General features: G+C 42.5%; 3 protein-coding genes and 1 pseudogene across 6 annotated transcripts; 1 reads left to right on the top strand and 3 right to left on the bottom strand.

Annotated features, from left to right (window-relative positions):
* The first annotated feature begins 57 nt into the window (after nt 1-57).
* Nucleotides 58-3,163, top strand: tmem234 (transmembrane protein 234). The gene is made up of 5 exons (XM_084013773.1): nt 58-279; nt 597-748; nt 831-897; nt 1,512-1,604; nt 1,899-3,163. The coding sequence occupies exons 1-5, from the start codon at nt 267-269 to the stop codon at nt 2,003-2,005; spliced, it is 432 nt and encodes a 143-aa protein (XP_083869899.1). The 5' UTR covers nt 58-266; the 3' UTR covers nt 2,006-3,163.
* Nucleotides 3,164-3,315: 152 nt separating this feature from the next.
* dcdc2b (doublecortin domain containing 2B) lies at nt 3,316-8,029 on the bottom strand. Of its 3 annotated transcripts, XM_084013771.1 has the most exons (14): nt 7,700-8,029; nt 7,209-7,509; nt 7,020-7,071; nt 5,880-5,950; nt 5,458-5,589; nt 5,213-5,347; nt 5,036-5,075; nt 4,887-4,952; nt 4,617-4,782; nt 4,425-4,534; nt 4,211-4,279; nt 3,882-3,953; nt 3,702-3,779; nt 3,316-3,627 (listed from the first exon to the last, which is right to left on the bottom strand). In XM_084013771.1, the coding sequence occupies exons 2-14, from the start codon at nt 7,490-7,492 to the stop codon at nt 3,502-3,504; spliced, it is 1,401 nt and encodes a 466-aa protein (XP_083869897.1). In that variant the 5' UTR covers nt 7,493-7,509; nt 7,700-8,029; the 3' UTR covers nt 3,316-3,501. The 3 variants fall into 3 exon arrangements, with proteins under 3 accessions (XP_083869897.1, XP_083869896.1, XP_083869898.1); XM_084013770.1 differs by having other exon boundaries at nt 7,209-8,029; XM_084013772.1 differs by lacking the exon at nt 3,882-3,953 and having other exon boundaries at nt 7,209-8,029.
* Nucleotides 8,030-8,493: 464 nt separating this feature from the next.
* iqcc (IQ motif containing C) lies at nt 8,494-21,126 on the bottom strand. The gene is made up of 5 exons (XM_084013447.1): nt 21,044-21,126; nt 20,658-20,801; nt 20,265-20,586; nt 8,932-9,053; nt 8,494-8,622 (listed from the first exon to the last, which is right to left on the bottom strand). Exons 1-5 carry the CDS (start codon nt 21,083-21,085, stop codon nt 8,587-8,589), a joined length of 666 nt encoding a protein of 221 aa, XP_083869573.1. The 5' UTR covers nt 21,086-21,126; the 3' UTR covers nt 8,494-8,586.
* On the bottom strand, nt 12,500-15,827 carry LOC311015940 (E3 ubiquitin-protein ligase TRIM39-like; annotated as a pseudogene). Its single transcript, XR_014599477.1, has 2 exons — nt 15,732-15,827; nt 12,500-14,149 (listed from the first exon to the last, which is right to left on the bottom strand). The product of XR_014599477.1 is annotated as an E3 ubiquitin-protein ligase TRIM39-like (transcript).
* Nucleotides 21,127-21,278: the final 152 nt, after the last annotated feature.

The raw sequence follows: 21,278 nt of genomic DNA, 5'->3' as shown, positions 1-21,278 counted from the left end.
TATTGCGCCCTCAACTGGCACATTTTGGTATCGCAGCATAAAAAAACAAAAAACAAACAAAGGTGAGGTGACAAGACATGTTGCATTTAACGAACGAGTCGTCATGCAATCGGTCGATGCCTCATTTAATTGATTAAGTCCTAAACAATACATTTAACTGAAAGGTTTGAAACAGTTTATTGCTCTGGCAATTTTAGTAACGTTCTCCAACAGCTGAGGTGAAGAACAGTCTTGAATGCGACTTGACAGTGAATGTTTACATTACGATGGTGACCGTCGGTGAGTGGCTAACAAGCTAATGTCTAACATAACATTTGCCACGCGTATTGAATTTAGAGACTGAACATATAACTTACTCCTAAGTATCTGCTTCCTCCTGAGGATGAATTCAGAACACAGAACTAGCCAAAGCATAGCTAGCGTCTTAAAGCTAGTGCTAAGGAAGTAAGCTAGCTCAATATGACCACCGGTATTTGTAGCGCAGGTGCTAAGCGCACTTCTGCTGGACGCTTATCGGGTCGTTCAGCACGCGAGTCGTTCAGCTACACTAATAATCAAAGTAAGATGTGATTGAATGCGACTGTCCCGTGTTGCAGTGGAGCTGCTGAGTCTCCTGCTGGTGTCGGTGATGTGGGGCTGCACCAACCCGTTCCTGAAGAGAGGGACGGAGGGGATGGAGCATGTGCAACGCAGCAACAGAGTCTCACAGTTACTGGCGGAGGTTAAGTTTCTTTTCCTCAACCTCAAGGTGAACATTTTCTCTGTTTACAAGTGTGGACATAATTGCTTTTCCTTACAATGAGAATTGATTGGACCGTCTTGCTCCACAGTACCTGGTCCCCTTTCTCCTGAACCAGAGTGGCTCTTTGGTCTACTATTATACACTTTCCACCACAGGTGACGCACACACACGCACACATCTGCAGATTATGAATCTTTTGATATTTAAAATGTAATATTTAAAATGCCAGTCACAGTTCCCTGGAGCTCACGTTGATGTTTTTAAATTGCTTTCTTTTTCTTTTTCAATTATAAAAGACAAAAATGATCAATTTACTATACTGAAATCATCAAATCCTCAGATTTCAGGATCTGGCACATGCAAATATTTTTGCCATTTTTGCTTGAAAAATAAATGATGATTTAATAAGGAAAATAGTTCTGTTGATCGACCAATTGTGTCGCCTCTAAACTGACCTCACACCACATTCTAAGAAATGCTCCTGCTTGTGGGAAAGCTTTTATTATAAAGCACCGCTATTTCTACTGTTTTTTGTATTAAAAAAAAAAACATTTCCATCTATTACCTTGGATAACATTAGAGAATTAAAAAGAATACTGGAACTCATATTGTAACTATTACTTCCAAGAGGACTCATGTTTGTTAGTGGCTACATAATAATTTCTCCAGAGATTTGCATTATCTTTGGACAGCAGGATGCAGAGCATTTGCATGTTAATTTGGTAGAATATTATATCTTATATTCTATTTTTGCCTCCCTTTTACCCAGAGTTATCGCTTGCTGTTCCTGTGGCAAACTCTCTCACCTTCCTTTGTACTCTGCTCACTGGCAAGTTTCTGGGGGAAGAGTTTGGAGGAAAACGTAAGTGACTCATTTCCATACACTAGCTTGCTTTTCAGTGCCAAAGCAGTCGCATGCAAACATTTGGCTCCCAGAACACGTTCAGAGATGTTACATAAGCAAGACGTCAGTCACTCTGCTCAGCGTCACTTGACCAGCGTGCCAAGCCGTTATTGAGCAATTAATTCCCTCCTCTGTCTTTCTTCTCACCTTGAAAAAAAATACTGTACTGGATGTGTTCCGATTTTTAAGATGTGCTTTTTTTAACCTTCATTTTTCCCTCTCATCCTCCCCCGCACTCCTCACTCCCTGCAGAGGCTGTCACGGGAATGTTCCTCACCATGGCTGGCATCACTCTGTGTGTTATAAGCTCTATTGATGGCAAAGACACTGGGAAGCAGAATATGACTGCACACGAATGAGATAAGGATTAAAAGTGAGATTTTCATGTTGTTTTTGAATATATATTATTGTTATAAAGAAAGTGTGCTATGTAAATACTGTGAAAGTAAAGCGGAGGTGTCTGTTGAGCCAGCGCTACAGCTACTCACCAGCTTGTTTTGGCTTATTTTCGGTAATCGCTGTAGCATTAATGCATGGTTTAGGGAGCTATAATTTTAGGGAGCTAGCTTAGCTTGCTAATTCCACTGTTAAATGATGCACTTGTTACAGAAAATGATGTCACTCATCTGTCGCAATGGCAACGGTACACATAAAAATGGCCGCCGCTCTGACCATCCTGCTACGTTGATTTGAATGGAAATGTTCGTTCTACTCCTCTTTTTGTTACTTCTATTAAAGCATTCAAACCCCGAATACAACGATGAACCTGGAAATGAGCACAATATGTCTTCTTGAAAACAAATTATCCAGTTCCTTCAACTGATTCCTTAGCAGGGGAGGAAATATGGCCTTAGCAGAGCTGGAGCAGGACAAGAGGGGGTGATTTAGATTCAGACAGAGACTCCTTAGAGCAACAGTCCTAGCTGGAGGATTGTGCCGAAATGAACTCAGCGTGAGCTTCTAAAGACCCGTCCAGAAAAGCCTGACACCAAGTTGAAGGGGAAGCGGGTTCACGTAGGGTTCACCTTCAAGCTAGATGAGATTTATGGTGCTTGTATAGAAGTTGGTGGTTGTTAACTGTGACTATTAAGCAGGCATCTGCATAAATGCTATAGAGACGACATACAAATAAAGCGGCGGATCATTCAGATCTAACCTCCTGGTTTAACAGGGACATTTTACTGCGGTTGTCTTCTGTCTTCTGTGTTGTGTGTTTGGGGAAGAGCAGGACACAGAAAAGCACAAATTGCTGTTTAGTTCAACAAGGATGAAGCTGTTTTTAAGGCACTGAACTTTAGTGTTTCCTTCTACCTTGTATACATGATGTATTAGATACACTTTCTCTTTCTTATATTCTCTGTAAATATGTTTGGATTTCAGTAATAACAGTAATGTACATAGTATATATTTTTATTGTCACATTTAATCATCACAAAACACTGTACAGATGACTTTGTTATTGTTGCATCGATCCAGCTTGTGACTTTTGTTGATAAATTGTTGGCAAAACACAATTATTTCACCATCTCCATCACTCATTTCTGCAAAACCAAAATACATTAAGGCTTAAAATGTCCCCAAAAATATTGTTTCTTATGTACATGTCGTATATGGAATAAACTTCACTGAACATCTACACAATATCTGCATCAGAATTGTCCCTGTAGCGTTTGACAGGAAAGACCGGGACTTTGGGAAGCTTACAGTGTCAGGGAAGTGTTGAAGTGTCTGACTGACTGTGGATTGCAGCAGATCGTATCAGAGCTTATGATAGTGTGTCCTTCTCCTGTGGCGTTTGTTGTTATTTTCATAACATCTGGGTCATCTGCTGTTCCGATGGCATTGACCTCTCTGTTCACGAGTCCTCCCGATGACCATTCTGCGGTTTCTCCTGTGAAGTCGCCTTTTCTACTCCGTTTTGTCCATGAGAGGCCGATGACGAAGGCCTGGACTTTGAAGACGTCTGCTTCAGCTCAGGCTCCTTTTGAAATGAGAGACACGTTGAATGCTGAATGAATCTGTGGACTCCTGAGTGTGTGTAGTGTGTGTTTGTACCAGGATTTCAGCAGCACTCTCCTCAGTCGGAGCAGAATCTTCTGTGTGTTTCACACCGTCTTGCTTTGGTGACTGATCCTAGGACAAAAATATACTCTGAACTCATTTTTACAGAAATAACCTGATTTTCAGATGCATGCATTAGGATTATGTAAACACCCACTCGCATGCATACTGTACCTGCTTTCCATTATGTTTGTGTGGGTGTTGGCTCCCATTCTGCTGCTCACTCTCTAGAATTTGTGCATTTCTCTTGAGGAAAACAGATAAGGATTTTTTTGTGTTTTCACATGCAGAATACAGAATCATGCGTCACATGTTCGTGGTGATTTGAACTGTCGACTTTAATCCAGCAAGGGGGCCATAATGCAGAAATGCATAAATTAAGACCCGTCTCTTTTCTCAATTATATTCTGTCCATTATGTCGAACATTTTTCCGAGTTCTCCACTCGGATAAGCAGCTAACATTCATGTGGAACATGAAAAACATTTTTTGATTCATGCCCACCTGCTGTGTGTTGTGCACAGGATTATTTTGGTTGTTCAGTTCCTCATCCTCCACTATTTCTGCAGCTCTCTTGAGACAGAAAAAAAAAGACAGATTTAGATTTGCCTCTGCTTCAAACATGGATTTGCAGCAATTCTTTTCACCTCCTTCAGTGACATTTCAGCATTTAATCCGAGCGTCGTACTGCGTGGTTACAAGGCTGGGCAAAGCTAACCTGGTCAACAGGAAGCTCTGTTGCTGTGTTTTCATCCTCGTGCACCTCCTCGGCCCCTCGCACCTCCTCTCTTCTCTTCCGCGATGCTCTTCTAAACACGCTGGGTTGGACTGGAATACAGACGGAACTTAAAAAGCTGCTATAACATTAACATTTCACATTTAAAATGATATAAAAGTTAGGTATCCTAACCAGATCCACTGCTGGGCGGTGGCCTTTGCTGCCTGTAGCTGCGGATCTTGACTGGCCGGGCGTAGAACGCGGAGGCCTCGTCTGCTCCCTCCCTCCTGCTGCTCTGCTGTACGGCTGCTGGAGCTGCAGCTTCATCTCCTGTCGACTTCACCCTCCGACCATCCGACTGAAATTCATGTGATGCAAAAAAAATCATCTGCACAGTTTCTCACGTATTGAATTAGAGCAAATACACCAAACAAATTCACTTAATACATTTAGTTTTTTTACCTCTGGGGAGTCGAGGAGGGCTGAGTCACTGTACTGGTCTTCTGGACCGCTTCCTGTTTTCCTGTTCTAAGAGAAACACACAAAGACGGCTGTCACTGACACATGTTGCAATAAGTAAGACTGTAAATTACAGGATTAACGTAAGGTACCTCATTCCTCCTTAACGGCCTTCTCTTTTCTGTGTAATATCTACAAAATAAAAGAAATGTCATGTGAAAAGATAAAGTGCACAGTATTATGTCCATCCTTTTATTTCAGAGAGCAGAACAGACGCACACGAACACGCATCTCTGCACACGTTCACAGTGAATCTCGCATAACAATACCTCTCTGTGGCTTTTGAAACCAATAGCTCCACATATGGAAGTTTCTTGAACCTCTCGGTTCCCACGGCAACATAGCAGTGGCCAGTCTCCAGCTCCACAGCTGAGGACACAGTTGCTCCTTCCAGAGAGCACAACCTGAGAAACACAGGAGTTGGTGGTGGTGGTGGTGGTGGGGGAGGGGGGTATATGTATTCTCTATTTGTGCTCCACAGAGTGTATGAGACGAATCTGTCAGTGTCACTGACCTGCGCACAGCTCCGGTTCGTAGGCTGACCTTCTCTGTGACCAAACTCAGAATCTTCTCCAGGTCCTGCTGCATGCTCCGAGGGATGATGAATCGGAATGGTGGACACAGCAGGTCTCCATTACGGAAAACGCTGAACAGAAACGATAGGTGAATTATTATTTTTTTATTTTTACATTTTAAACCATTCCTCCTGTCTATAGTGGCCATGACAAGATTATTGCTTCATGTTATTCCAGTGTAGGAGATGGGGAACAAATTCTGCAATCCTTGGGTCCCCCTATGGGAAATTGATTTCAGCCCAAGCTATGAGACAACGCAGTAAATTTGGAAGACAGGCGTTTCCTTGGTCACCAAAAATCATCATAGAAACTACACTAAATGTGTGATGACAGTCGTGTGTGTATTTGCATTGTTTCTCACTGTATAATGCAAGGTACGGGAACAAACTTCCTCCATTTGGCTGAAACATTTGGCCTCTGGGTTACTTTGATCTGCAGAAGACATTCAGATAATTAGATGCATGGTACTGCAAAAAAAAAAGGGAAAAAAAATCATAATTGTCACTTCCTCAGCGATATTGAAAATCCCTTTCACATCGTCCTTGTCCCGCACACTCAATTACACTGCACTTCTATCGCGGCAGAATCCGTTATCCTCGATGTGTAATGACTGACTAACTATTCTGCTCATGTCAGCTCAAGTGCTGCAGCCACGGAAACCAATCACCGCAGGGCTTCTTCAGTGGCTCATTCACAGTCTGATCTGAGGGCTCCTCTCAAGGCCCATATCGTCCCATATCAATGCAATCTGGAGCCTCTGATGCCCAGCTGGACTAAATCAATCAACTCAGAGCAAACCGGGGATTGACAATCTGCCCTTGTTGTTTTCACAGTGAGGTGGCAATTTACAGTGCAGAGAAGGAGGCGTGGGGTGAGCTCTGGGCCTGTCCGGACAAGCACATCGCCCGGATAACACGGCGTGAAAGCACAACTCTTTGTTTCGCCGGCAGGATTAAACACAACTCACACGAGCTACCGACACACTCCCTGCATTGTTCCACAGCAACCACAACACAGGCATGTAAGGCTTTAAAACTGCAGAACTCTGCCTTCCAAATGGCAAACACCCAAGGCACACACGATCACTCTCTGCTCCTTTTCTGGTCTTCAAAGAAGTAACGCGGGTGGTTTGAGACCGAGAGCACACTTGTGAAAGGCTCCGTGTGTGAATGTTAAGAGAGCATCATCAGCAAAGGAAAGCAAGAGTTCACATTAATTTAGAGCATTTTCTTGATGAAAATGATCAAATTAATTCTGATCTCTGACGGTGAGCGCAATGGGGGATCTGACTAATGGCGGCAAACGTGAGCTTGTCCCGATAATGGAACGCCCTTAAGTCATTTTCATATTTGATTTGGCAGGCGCTCAAACGGATCAAGGCGATACGAGTACAGTGCAGTCTGGTGGTGCATTCCTCCGGGTTAGAAAGGGATTAATCAGTGATGGACTGTGCTGTTGGCCGTAAAAAGCAAGCCGTCCACAGGAGAAAATTAAAGCCTACCTGGGTTTCTTCACGGGCAACAGGCTGCTTTTTCATTCTTGCGTTCATGTAACTAAATAAAAACAACAGATTTCACCAAATAGGATGTTAGGATTCATTCTAAATCAAGTCACTTTCATGTTATTATAGGAACTGTATATTAAAATGACCCCTATTATCAGCACAGGGAATCTTTTTTGTTGTACTTACTCCAGTTTCTTGAACCTTTCGAAGCCAGCGGCGACATACTGGGCTCCCGTCCGAAGGTCCTCGAGGTCCGTGACCCTGTGGCCCTGTCTGGGTGTGTACAGAGTCCTGACGGCAAGTGGAGCCCCGATGCTCTGCGTCACCTCGGTCAGAAAGGCCTCCATGGAGGCCACCTGTCTCTGGTTGACCACGAACCTCCGTCCACTGTAGAACGGGTCTCCATTCTTATACACCACCACACTCTTCACTGGAGGCAGGATAGTTGGGGCTGCGGTGCTGGCAGCCATCTATAAGCCAGCTCTTACTGTCACAGACACATTAAAAAAAAAAAAAAAAAAAAAGGCTCTTCAGTGGTTTTGAGTCCACACAGCATATAAATCTCCCTACATACATATAAGTTCACTCGCTAGCGTTGCATTTACTGACCATCCTCGCACCGAATGCATTCACACACCGCATTCTTTAGGTCACACATTAATACAAACACGCATTACATGATCTTTGATCCATGCAGACACCGTTCAGTCACTCACAAGCCTGGTGGAAGACGGAGCGAGGAGACCGTTACGGGCAAAAGGTGAAAATTAGTCCTTTGTGTTGTTGTGGTCCGTCTGGACTCCGACTCATCATGTTCTGCTCTCCCTATCCCCCTAACACATTCACACACACTACTCCACTGATGGCTGAGTATTTCCTGGTTGCTATGGCAGCGTGGCCGGCAATGACTGGCTTTGTGGGCTAAACCATTGGCAGCAAACACAACAAAGAGACAGACAGAGGAGAAGACAATGGGTGGGTCACTGTGATAGAAGCTCAACCAATAAGATAACCAGTCTTTGCAAAAAAGAATTGCCAAATATTTTATATATATATATATATATATATAATATTTAAATATGTATCTCCAGCAGATCATAAAATTATTTGTGAAATGTATCAAGTGACCTCTTTAATGACAATGATTTAATGACAACAGCAGCTTAATAGGAGACAGCCATGTGGCTATTTGTAGGATGAACTTCATGTGATGAGTGACGGCCCATTCATTGTGATCCACATGGGAAATTTGATCTTCTGTCAGTCACAAAACAAAACTTGTTTAGAGCCGACGACCCCCTCCCCTCCCAACTCCCTGGATAACCCGTCCTCCTTCACAGCAGTAACTAACTCTCCCACTCACAAGTTATATTATGAGACCAATATCAGCAAAGCAAAACAGCAGAAAGAAGCCTTTTTTTATTTTTTAGAAAAGTACAATTTATTATTTTTTCCCCATTAGAAAATAACATTAAACATGAATACAATGATGTATATAAATACAGCCGATGACAGACAGCAATCATTTCCCAGTAATGAAATCCAGATCAGATCACCTCTGCTGTCAGGATACACTCAGCCTATCCTTCAGTGACAAGTACTGTAGAGGAGAAGAAAGAATGGAAAAACAATCATTAAAAGCTGCCTGCCAAGTTATACATTTGCTGTGCTAACTCTCATGCGTGAGTACATCCTGTTTTCCCTAAGGGCAGGTGCATTAAGTGTCGTGTGTGCCCCCCTGGAGTTGCAGGGGAATTCAATTGGTACACAGTCTGGGTGCAAAGGGGCACAGCGCCTGAGTACATAGCTTCACTATATTCATGCTGCTTTACAGGACATGTTGTTTGTGTTCAATATGTAGCTACTGATGCTGCACATACACTATAGTTATTATCCAGGTCCATCCTACCTTTTTTCTGCTCTCAATTGCCTGTTGGAGCCAGACCAGCTCCATGGTCAGTGTGTTTCTATGGAGACGCAGGGCCTCTGGGGTACAGGGCACTTCCTGAGCCAAGCAGTACTGCTGGAAACCTGAAGAAAAGCACATTCAAAATGTCTGATAAGTCGCCTATTCTCCAGGAGCCTATATATTCCATCATCAAGTATTTTAGTATTTTATAGATAGATGTTGTTTGCAGAGCTTACACAAAAGATTAGTGCTTGCACAATTAATTGATTAGGGAATAATTTTCTTTCTTTCTTGGATTACTAATTAAAGTAATTTATCAAGGAAAATGCCCAAATATTTGCTGTTTCCAGCTCCTCATATTCTGCTTACCAGTAGTATATTATTGTAAGCTGCCTATTTAAAAAACAAACTTTGAAAGCATCTCATTGTGTACTCGGAAAATTAGATTTTTTTTTCTCAGTTTCTTAAATTTCATGGCTCAAGTGATTGTTAAAGTACTATACGATAGTGCTGGGCGGTATGACCAAAAATCACACAAATATCACAGTATTTTTCAAAATGATATCGGTTTCACGGTATTTGACGGTATTTTTTTTTTTCAAGCACGACTGGATGTTAACCTCATTTTCTAATAATTTAGAGAATAATTACTGCAGTAAATTGGCTTAGAATGACATATTTTACTGTCATGAGGAGTGAATATTGTAGAAAAACATTAATGTCCACACTAGTATTAATGATGTGAAGGAATCAGAATGCATGACTGTTGCAGTCAAAATACAGAACCCTTTATTGTGCAAGTTGTGCAACTTGAAAAAACATCTTTTGTAAACCAACTGGCTACACAATGTAAACAATACGTCTCCTGTAACTGCAATATGAAGACTTCTTTATCCACTGAACATAAATTAAGGCAACATCCATAAATAATATTGAACCAAATAAATAGAAAAAATAAATAGTTCCACCGTTTGCTTTTCTTGTCGTAGGCAGTCCCCCCTAGCAAACGCGTCTTTGAGTGACATTTGACTCGTCTTTTCTCCCGCAGTGCCAACAGCGGCTACAACTTTAGCCCGACAGCATTTGCAGAATATTGTTGTTTGTTCGACGTCGGATTTTTTAAAGCCGAAGAATTTCCAAACAACAGACACGGCTCCTCTTTTCGGCACAAGTTCTTCTGTTTCATTGCTTGCTCGTTCGGAACTTTCGGCGAAAGTTTCGGCGAAAAAAACACGGCGAAAGTTTCGCATCCATTTTTTCACCGCAAATATGTCAGTATCTCAGTAAACATTGTAAACATGAGTTTATGGTCTCAATCTCTAGTTTAAAGTCTTCTTCAATCCAGCATGATGTTCATTTAGTACATTATGGTCCATTTAGAGTCCAACAGACCAGAAAGCAGGGGATGCTTTAGGGGGCAGGGCTTACCTGCTGATTGACAGGTCACTATTCCTTTACACTTTGTAAACTTTTATTTTTAAAGGTGCTATACAAATTAAGATCATTATTATTGTTATTATTATAATTCTTCTTCACCCGGATGGACCTCCCCTCCAGTTTGGTGCCGTCCAGTTCCAACGCCAGCAGGACCGAGACGGCGCTCTGCGACACGAATACGAGCAAGTAGACTAGCATGAACCCCCACATGAATCTGGTGTACAAACAAAAGCCAACAAACAAAGACCAGTTTGAAAACATTCTTCTTACTTTATTTACATTCATTAATAACGGCAGGCATTTACATTTAGGGCATTTAGCAGACGCTTTTGTCCAAAGCGACTTACAATAAGTACATTTCTCAAAAGAAAGAAAGAAAGAAACCACAACGTTTCATTGCCAATAAAGTAAGAGCTAAAAATAGAGTGTTAGGTCCTATTCTGAGTAAAGTAGTACCTTAAGAGCAACAGTGCTATGATCAGAGTGCTATAGGTAAGGGTTTTTTCTGTTTTTTTTGTTGGGGGGGGGGTTGTTAGTGGGTCATGCAATGCAGAGTCGAGGTGAAGTCTGAACAGGTGAGTCTTGAGCCTTTTTTGGAAGATGGCAAATGACTCTGCTGTCCTGACATTAGTCGGGAGTTCGTTCCACCACTGAGGCGCCAGAACAGAGAAGAGTCTGGACTTTGCTGAGCGACATTTGTTTGATTTCAGCGATGGTGGTACCAGCCGGCCAGCTGAAGTAGAGGAGCGAAGTGCTCGCTTTGGGGCATGAGGTTCGACCAGTGTTTGAAGGTAGATGGGTGCCGTTCCATTGATGGCCCTGAAGGCCAGTGTCATCGTCTTGAATTGGATGCATGCTGCAACGGGGAGCCAGTGGAGGTCACGGAGGAGGGGGGTCACATGGGAGAATTTGGGTAGATTGAAGACAAGGTGTACTGCAGCGTTCTGGATACGCTGCAATGGTTTAATCGCAGAGGCCGGGAGTCCGGCCAGGAGAGAGCTGCAGTAGTCAAGGCGGGAGATGACCAGTGCTTGGACCAGGAGTTGCGTTGCATCCTTTGTGAGGAAAGTCTGAATCCTTCGGATGTTGTAGAGAGCAAATCTGCAGGATCGGGCCACAGCAGTGATGTTGGGGGTGCAGGATAGTTGGTCATTGAGGATTACACCCAGGTTCCTCACAGCTGACGACAGCAATACTGTGATGCCCTCGACAGAGACCGACAGGTTCATGCGAGGGCAGTCTTTCCCTGGGATGAAGAGGAGTTTGGTTTTATTCAGGTTAAGCTTGAGGTGATGTGTAGTTGTCCAGACAGAGATGTCTGCCAGACAGTCCGATTTGCGAGTTGCAATGTGAGTGTCAGAGGTTGGGGGAAAAGAGAGGAACAGCTGGGTGTCATCTGCGTAACAATGGTAGGAGAATCCATGTGATGTGATTACAGAGCCTAGTGATCCGGTGTATAATGAGAACAGAAGCGGTCCTACTACTGAGCCTTGAGGGATACCCTTGTCCAGAGAATAGGGTTTGGACATAGAGCCAGAAACTTTGATGAAAGACGGTCGACATTCATCAAAGTTTTTGTTGGATATTTCTTCCATTTCTTATTGCTTCATCCCCCAGAGTGGATTCTCCTCAATGGTTTCATTGAGATTCTCCTCCTGCCGTCACTGAATCAGAAATGGAGACTTAAACATATCGTAGCGGTCTGTGGTCTCCCAGAGGTGTAGATAGTAGCCCGCATTTGTCCAGAGACCAGAACAGACCATGTGGAGAAACCAGAGACTGTCAACGGTACAAACAACAAGGTCTCTGCTGTGTTTATGTCTAGATGACCTTATTTGGAGTGTTGATGGAGCAGCTACAATGTTAGCATAGCCTAGCTCCCATTAACCAGACTCCATTCAGGAAACAACAGGTTTTTACATATTGTCATCATCATGTAGTTATTTCAGCATCTTTTTAATATTTATTACAATAAAATAACAGCAAAATTGCGTCACATACGCTCCCACAGATGTGGAGGAAGTATTCAGATCTTTTACTCAAGTAAAAGTACTAATACCACACTATCAAATGAGACTGTATATTTGTTCCTTTCAATGATTAATTTCTATAAATTAAATAAGATAAATGATTAGTTTATTCTGACAGGGCAGATGATCAGAGGTGCAGAGTTTTCATCGTCAAACCTACAAGGACTGAAGAGTGGGAGGAGTTTGTCAGTGAAGGAGCAGCCAGTAAAGGAGTAGATAAGAGCTGCAGCATCTACGTCATAGAAGGAGACCAGACCCTCCTCATAATCCACAAACACCCCCACCTTCTGAGGCCGAGACTTCAGAGAGAGACGGACCTGAGGTCCAGCACGAGCGTAGTACTCATTTCCATTTCTCAACCATATCGTCCAGTTACCTTCACGAGGGCTCGCCTGGATTCTCCCCTTCCTGTTGATGGACTCTCTGGCCACTCCAAGATCCCATTCAGTCTTTCCTTCAACTTGAACCTGAAAGTAGAATCTGCCTGAAGAGAAACTCTGCTTTGCTAAGACAAAGCACAATCAGAAAATCTCTTAGGGTTGTCGGGGAGATTCTTCTTCACATCCAAATGAATTACTTGCTTCCCATCATCAGACAGGTTGAGATTAGGATGTGCTGTATCAGGATCAAGAGTCACATCTACTGCATAGACCTGGACCCTCTTCAGCTCAGACTGAGCAACCAGCTTCTTCATCACTGTACTGAGCTTCTCCTCCAGCTGGGCTACAGCTGTCACCACAGTCTTCTCATATGATGGTGGATGAACTCTGACCTCTGTCCAGTCCTTAATGGGTGGAGCAGCTTTCAGGGACGGGAAGCTTTGGAGGAGGAGGACGTGGTCTTCAGAGAGTGAGACCTTCTCCACCTCAGTGCTTCTCTTCTTCAGCTCAGAGATTTCCTGTTCCAGCTCTTTGATGAAGCCTTCAGCCTGTTTCTGTGTCGTTCTCTGCTTCTCTTCTATAGTTTTGATGAACTCATTCTGGACTCTCTGAACAGAATCCATCAGATCAGTGAAGACCTGAACACCTTCTGCTATCACTGTGTCTGCATCTTGCTCACTGAGGTCGACTGAGTGTTTGATCTCCTGAATCTTCAGTCGTCTCTTCTGGATCATCTGCTGAGTTTCAGCCTCTGTCTTCCCCAGCTCTGCCTTCTTGTCTTCATATTCGTCTTTCAGAGGAACAAACTCGTGTGTCTTGTGGTCTAAAACGCTGCAGAGCATGCAGACACATGTCTGGTCGGTCTTACAGAACAGCTCCAGAGGTTTATCATGCTTCCTACACATCCTGCCTTCCAGGTTCTCCACAGGGTCGATCAGCTGGTGTCTTTTCAGGCCTGACATGGTCAGATGAGGCTCCAGGTGAGTCTCACAGTAGGAGACCAGACACACCAGGCAGGACTTCAGGGCCTTCAGTCTGGATCCAGTGCAGACGTCACAGGGAACTTCTCCTGGTTTGGCCTCCTGCTGCTCTGATCTGCTGCTGCTGGATCTCTGTTGAGCTGACTGTCTGAACTGAGCAACCATCTCAGAGATGAACGTGTTGACGTGCAGCTCAGGTCTCAGGTAAAAAACCTTCTTACACATGGGACACCGGTACTGGTCGTTGCTATTCCAGTGTTCAGCGATGCAGGTTTTGCAGAAGTTGTGTCCACATGATGTGGTGACTGGATCAGTGAACAAATCCAGACAGATGCAGCACCGAAACTGATCTTCAGAATGTGGATAGTTTGCAGCAGCCATATCTACACACCTAGTGTGAAAGAAAAGAAAAACGGTTCATTTAAAATACCACTTTGGTTGTTTATCATTTATTATCTCATGAAAGAAACACGTACAGGATAAACAGTAGACAATGGATGGATAGATGGATGGAAAGAAACACGTGTGATGACTGTTCTTCTGTCCTGTGATACTGTGTCTTGACTTGCCGAGAAACAAAGCGATGACACATCATTTAGTGTCGAAGTTTAATTGGAAAACAGCCCTGCTATCAAAGCTCTGCTTACTGACAAACATTTCCTCTAGCTGCTTCAGATTAAAAGCCTCGCACTGGTCCTCTGGTGTAAAAACCTTTAATGTGAAACAGCTAGAGGAAGTAGAGGAAGCTGTATGTAGGAAATGACTGATAGATTTGTATTTAGAAACTACAATAATGGACTTCAAAAAGCGCGTCGTCTACTTCTCCATGTTGTTAGTTTTATAAGCAGCTTGTTCAGTGATCGGCTTCACTTCCAGCAGCTCCTGTTTGACCGGTTGCTGTATTTACACTTCATTTGTGGTTTTAGTTTCGTTTTTGTCAAATTTGTAACACGATTCAATTTTTATCACTGTCCACACATTTATCAACACAATTACAGTTACTATATGTCAGCTTGAAAGTAATTGTTAAATATGCAAATGTACGTATCGTTTGTTTTCCTGAATGGCCGAGGTGTGCGGCACTTTTAATAGGGGAATTCGACTTGGTGTAGCCGCCTGCAGCGCGCTACCTAACGTGATGTATTGTGGGTTGAAAGCGATGCATGATGGCTAGAATTAGGTGTGTTTCGAATCATGCATGCGCATGCATTTGCCTCGCAAAACCAGGCATTCTGGGAAAAAAACGTCACAAATGCTGGTGATAACTTCCCTTTGCGACATGTCGCATGACTTTAAAAACTTGCGGTGCATAGCTTATTTCTCGCTTAAAATGTTTTCAGAAACACCTTTCGGTGAACTATTTTCGTAAAATAAGAGAAAGTTTCCAAACGAGCCGCCATGTTGGTCTGCGTGAACTCCGGAGCAGACAGGACAGCAGTGAAAGCGATCGTCCAATCAGGTGCAGCCATGAAGTGTGCGCGTGATTGTTTGAAGGAGAGCGCCTTTCAATCATCCTCTAGTGGCAGCCCACCAAGCGTGCAATACTGGGAAGCGGTTCGTCCACTCGCGTTTAAAAACGCCCCTGTGGACACGTACCTTACGTCGGACACAATTCTAGCCATCATGCATCGCTTTCAACCCACAATACATCACGTTAGGTAGCGCGCTGCAGGCTACATCAAGTCGAATTCGCCTGTTGACTTTGTTGACCGACTTGACGGCGTTTGGCTACAGTCTCTTTTAGAGCCCGCCCCCTCAGACACCTGCAGCTTCCGGGTCACTTCTTTAGTTAGGAACCTTCCGAAGCAAAATAGACTATTCGACCACACCCAACAATTCTTTGCGAGAGCAACGTTAAAAGTGACGCACACCTCAGTCGTTCATGAAAACAAACAATATGTTACAAATTTGACAAAAACAAAACAAAATTACTGATTGAAATAAATCAAAAAGATATTAGCAGCTGTACTCACCCGTGTCTGAGAAAGACGTCACTTTGAATCTTGTTTTCTTAGAAAGAAACAGGTTTGTCTCGACTGCTGCGTTGCTGCCACTCTGACCAACTTTACTTTCGTTTCTGGAGTGGGACGTCACAGCTCTGCTCCTCCTCATAGTTATCCCGGTTGTTTTCACGATAGTAGTATCTCTTGTAGTATCTCTGTATTGGTATTGTTCTCTCTTAGCCTATCGCTCTGCTAGCATTCTACGATGCAACATTGAACCTCGGTTATAAATGAAGATTGATATATGGAGACTCATCTCAATGTGAAGATTTTGCAGATCACTTTAGAAGTAAAATAGATGACATTAGATCACTTTTATCCAAAGACCAGAATCTCAATTTTATCACTACAGAACCTTTGTTTTTACATGAGGAAACACTAGAGAAGTTTGTCCTGGTTGATGCTGAGATGCTTGGCAAAGTGTCTTCCCAACTAAAACCAGCAACCTGCATTTTAGATCCCATTCCCACTTCCTTTATTAAAACATTTTATAGCTCTTTTGAGGATGAGTTACTTAACATTGTAAATTACTCTCTTCAGATGGGTGTTTTTCCTACAGCACTACTGCCACAGTCAAACCCCTTCTGAAGAGAAACAATTTAGATCCCTCCATACTAAATAATTACAGACCAGTATCCAATCTACCATTTTTAAGCAAAATTTTAGAGAAACTTGTTTTTAATCAGTTAAATGATTTTATGATAACCCATGAAATCTATGAAATGTACCAATCAGGTTTTAGGACAAACCATAGAACTGAGACTGCACTAGTAAAAATTGTTAACGACCTCAGGTTAAATTTGGACAGGACAAAACCATCTATTTGAGTACTTCTTGATTTAAGTGCAGCCTTTGATACAGTGGACCATTTAATTCTTTTAGACAGACTTCACAACCAGGTTGGAATCTCTGGTACTGTTTTTAACTGGTTTAAATCTTATCTCACTGACAGAACATTTTTCGTGAGTATGGAGGGATACTCATCTAAGAGCTACAAAATTACCTGTGGTGTCCCGCAAGGCTCAATTTTAGGTCCAACACTTTTTAACCTATACATGCTGCCACTTGGGAACGTCATCAGGAAGCACGGCATCAACTTCCACAGTTATGCTGATGACACCCAGCTGTATATCGCCATGTCTCCTGATGACCCAGGGCCAATCGATGCCCTTTTTAACTGTATTTTAGATATCAAGTCCTGGATGGCAAAACATTTTCTTCAGCTCAACCAGGACAAAACCGAGGTCTTATTTATTGGTTCTGAAGCTCAAAGACAGATGATTAATACAAATTTGAACGCCCTGGCATTAAAACCAGCTAACCAAGTAAAAAACCTCAGTGTCATTTTCGATTCAGACCTCAGTTTTAACCCACACATCAGAAACATAACTAAGACAGCTTTTTATCATCTAAAAAACATTGCCAGAGTGAGACCGTTCCTCTCCCAAGCCAGTACAGAGACACTAATGCATGCTTTTATCACCTTCCGCATTAATTATTGCAACGCTCTACTTTCTGGTCTCCCAAAAAAGAACTTAGCTCAGTTACAACTTCTCCAAAACTCTGCAGTACGAGTGCTAACTAATACCAGAAAGAGAGCACACATCACACCAATTTTAAAGTCTCTGCACTGGCTACCTGTCTGCTTCAGGATTTTAAGATCCTTTTATTAGTTTTTAAAGCTCCTAATGGCCTTGGCCCAACTTATTTATCAGATTTGCTTTTATCGTATGAACCCTCCAGGACCTTCCGGTCCTCTGGTCACGGCCTTTTAACCATCCCAAAAGTGAGAACAAAAACTCACGGCGAGGCCGCCTTTCCACGTTTGTGGAACAGCCTACCAGAGGACCTGAGGGCACTGGAGAATGTTGATACTTTTAAGAGCAACCTTAAGACCTACCTTTTTAGGCTGGCTTTTAGCTGAATTCTATTTATTTATTGTTTTTTATCCTGCTTAAACCTGGTTTTATTCTCTTTATCTATTCACTTTCTATTCATTTATTTATTTTAATAAATCTTGTTTTATCTTGTTTTACTTTATTTACTTTATTTATTTTCCGACTTTTAAACTTCTTTTTTTTTGTTTTCTTCTCTTAGTTAGTTTTAGAGTTTTATTATTTTATCTTTATTTCATTTTACTGCCTCTAGTGTCTCCTCGGTGAAATACATCGATGATAGCGTTTCCTCAGTTCCTCAGTTCCTCAGTTCTGCAGTACCTGTTGTTAATGCCCTGTTTCATTTATCACTATTTAGTTGGTGTGAATGATGAAATCATTCACATCCTTTGTTATTCTACATATTTATTATTATTATTATTATTATTATTATTCTTCCGCCTGTTTTTTCAAACCTAATCTCCTTCAACATTATTCAACCGATTCACTTCATTCAAACTTCAAAACGTTCATCTCATTCAGGACATTCCCGCTACTACTTTTCACATTCATAACATTCATAAATTCATAAATATTCAACGTTTTACGTCATTTTTTTAACATTGAAGTCAATGAGCGGAACATTCAAATTTGACAAAATTCATTGCACATTCAACTGCTCACCATTCATTCATTCATTCACCTAGAAACTCCATTTAAACTCTAAAATGTAGACACAAGTCTTGTGTCCTGGTGTGTCAATCCGCGTTTCAATAGCTCATATAGTTTCTGATCAATCACTGTTCAACGACCATGATCGTTTTGGGAGAAATCCTGAGTTTATAATGGGTGTGTATTGCGTGGAACCTTCTGGGCTAGAGTGCGTGACATCATCAGTTAGAGTGTGGGGGCTTCTCAGATTTTTTTCCTTTCCAAACTCCTCCCGGCCACAATCTTCACTCTACAGACGTGATATCTTCCAATTTTGTAGACAAACTTTTCCTGTCTCTCACAATGTGCTCAAAAACTCTGTGAGATTTATAGAATTTGAACTAGCAACCTCTAAGCGCGGCCAAGTCCATTTTTCGCCTCATCCGCTCTAATGTAAATCGAGGAGCAGATTTTCAAAGAAACCTGAAAGCAACTCCATTTCTAACTCGCCCTAGCTTCCAGATTTCTGACACTAGGAAAAAATAAAAGTCATCAGTGTCTTCATCAGAGTCTTGTGGCGCTAACGGTGCAAAAATGTTGGCGATAGGAGTTTCATTGTGAGCGTGGCAAGCTTTTGTTCGGACCCTTGCCAAAGCCAAAGTTCAGAGGAATCTAACAGGACTTACACAGTCAAAATGCTGAAATCCACTTCATTTTTAACTCGCCCTAGCGTCCACATTTCTGACACTAGGAAAAAATAAAAGTCATCAGTGTCTTCATCAGAGTCTTGTGGCGCTAACGGTGTGAAAATCTTGGCGATAGGAGTTTCTGTGTGAGCGTGGCAAGCTTTTGTTCGGACCCAACGCAGAGGGGGAATGGAGCGATAGTGAGAGGGGGAGAGACGCTCCAAAGCAGTCATACACACGCAGCAAGGGCCGTTGCCATGGTGACAGCACTGTGTGGCACTGATCTTCATAACTGACAGCAGGTGTGCTCTGATTGGTGGACAAGAATGTACTAAAAACTACATTTAGTAGTGGGATATGTCGTTTTTTTAGTCAAACGTCTTCTGCTCGGGCAGACTTTCACCTAGAAGCTCCATTTAAACTTTAAAATGGAGACACGAGTGGTGTGGTATTCATCCTACTTTACCTTCTTCATACACACATTCATACTTTATTCAACTCTTCAAAGACATTCATACTAATTCAAACTATTCTCACTTTTCCAACTATTCATACTACTTTACCTTCTTCATACACACATTCAGACTAATTCAACCCATTCCCACTTTTCCAACTATTCATCCTACTTTACCTTCTTCATACACACATTCATACTTTATTCAACTCTTCAAAGACATTCATACTAATTCAAACTATTCTCACTTTTCCAACTATTCATACTACTTTACCTTCTTCATACTCATTCAAGTCATCATACCAGTGTAGCGTCAGCTATTATTCATAACTTAAAATATTCCACATCTCTCATACATTCATGGTATTATTCAACTCTTCAAAGACATTCATACTAATTCAAACAATTCCCACTTTTCCAACTATTCATCCTACTTTTACGTCTTCATACACATTCAAGTCATCATACCAGCGTAGCGCCAGCTATTCAGCAGTCATCATTCACACCGCAATTTCGTAGAAATTGCATTCTCTAGTTATTTATTATTACTCACTTGTGTTACGTGTGTGTGTGTATGTGTGTGTGTGTGTGTGTGTGTGTGTGTGTGTGTGTGTGTGTGTGTGTGTGTGCGTGCGTGCATGTGTGTGTGCGTGGTGGGATGGGATGGAGGGGGGGCTGTTGTTTTAACTGTTGCTGCTGCTGCTGCTTTTAATTTCTGTTAAGCACTTTGTGTTACATGAACATGTATGAAAAGCGCTCTATAAATAAAGTTTGATTGATTGATTGATTGAATGACAACAAAACAATAACAGGGAACTACTGTGTGCACAACTCTCACCTTTGTGAGAGTATCCATGGTTCACGTCCAGCTCAGAACTGCTCCAGACCGTGGTGGATTCTCCATCTTTCTCCTCCATTGTGCTTTCTCTCTGTCTCTCTCCATCCCTTCCAACACAGCTCTTGTGAAAAGAGTCCTCAGAAAGACAGGCCTGTCCTTTAGTCTGTGCATCATCTCTCTCTGCTTCGATCCTCTCCAGCAGGACACTATGATGTCCTCTCTCCTCCGACGAAGGTGCTGATGACGGTGATGGTGATGCTGATGGTGGGCCCAGTGGATTTGAAGGTTTGCTGGCAGTGCTGGGTCGTGGAAATGCGCCGTCCTGATGACGCATTAGCAAAAGCATGAGAAAGGCACAGAGAAGCAGCTCACGCTGTAATCTCAGTTACTTACAGTGTCTGTGAAGTGGGGAATAGGGACGACCATCTCCTTCCACTCGACATGGCTCAAGCCTCCATCAATCTCGTTCACAATGTCCTCAAAGTCGTCTCGCGCACGGCGGACTTCGTTTCTCACCACGTATCCACGTGCAGATGCCTACGGAAGAGTCACAGTAACGTTAATTAACATCGCAGTAACGGCAACTTGTACCATTGTAGCCTTATCCACCACTAATTAGAATGACGTCGATGCTAACAACAATAGCTAACTGCTACTGTGAACAGCCGTTTCCCAGAGTTAGCGAAATCAGCTAACGGCCTGATATAGCAAAGAAACACTGACCTGGATAACAGCAGGTATAAAGAAGTAGCATGTACGCTAACTAGATACATTATTACCTGAAAACAGGTGAGTGACTTCTCCCATTCGCTCCTGTCCATTGCTATGGTAACGCGACAGCGTTGCTCTCGAAGAGCGGGAGCCGAACTCAAACTTTTGATTTTGTTCCGGTGCCACACTACAAAAGTAAAAGCCCTCTTGTTAAATGTAACCACGTGCTTGTGCTGGTTTATCTCTTAGCGTACAATATGTTCGTAAATACAACACGGTTTTTTTTGTACAACTGAAATTGTA

This window comes from Eutrigla gurnardus (assembly GCF_963514095.1).
Source record: "Eutrigla gurnardus genome assembly, chromosome: 7".
Classification (NCBI taxonomy): Eukaryota; Metazoa; Chordata; class Actinopteri; order Perciformes; family Triglidae; genus Eutrigla; species Eutrigla gurnardus.
The sequence above is the reverse complement of the archived record's forward strand: the minus strand, read 5'-3'. Positions and strand labels throughout refer to the sequence as shown.

Coding starts and splice junctions, on each gene's coding strand:
- dcdc2b (XM_084013770.1), bottom strand. CDS start 7,492: ATGGCTGCCAGCACCGCAGCCCCAACTATCCTGCCTCCAGTGAAGAGT. Junction 4,953..5,035: donor GGCCGTTAAGGAGGAATGAG/GTACCTTACGTT, acceptor TGTTTCTCTTAG/AACAGGAAAACAGGAAGCGG. Junction 4,535..4,616: donor ACCGCCCAGCAGTGGATCTG/GTTAGGATACCT, acceptor TCTGTATTCCAG/TCCAACCCAGCGTGTTTAGA.
- iqcc (XM_084013447.1), bottom strand. CDS start 21,085: ATGGACAGGAGCGAATGGGAGAAGTCACTCACCTGTTTTCAG. Junction 9,054..20,264: donor CCATGGATACTCTCACAAAG/GTGAGAGTTGTG, acceptor GCTTTTCTTCAG/GTTTCCAGCAGTACTGCTTG. Junction 8,623..8,931: donor CAATTGAGAGCAGAAAAAAG/GTAGGATGGACC, acceptor TCTCCTCTACAG/TACTTGTCACTGAAGGATAG.
- tmem234 (XM_084013773.1), top strand. Junction 749..830: donor TTCTTTTCCTCAACCTCAAG/GTGAACATTTTC, acceptor CTTGCTCCACAG/TACCTGGTCCCCTTTCTCCT. Junction 898..1,511: donor TTATACACTTTCCACCACAG/GTGACGCACACA, acceptor CCTTTTACCCAG/AGTTATCGCTTGCTGTTCCT.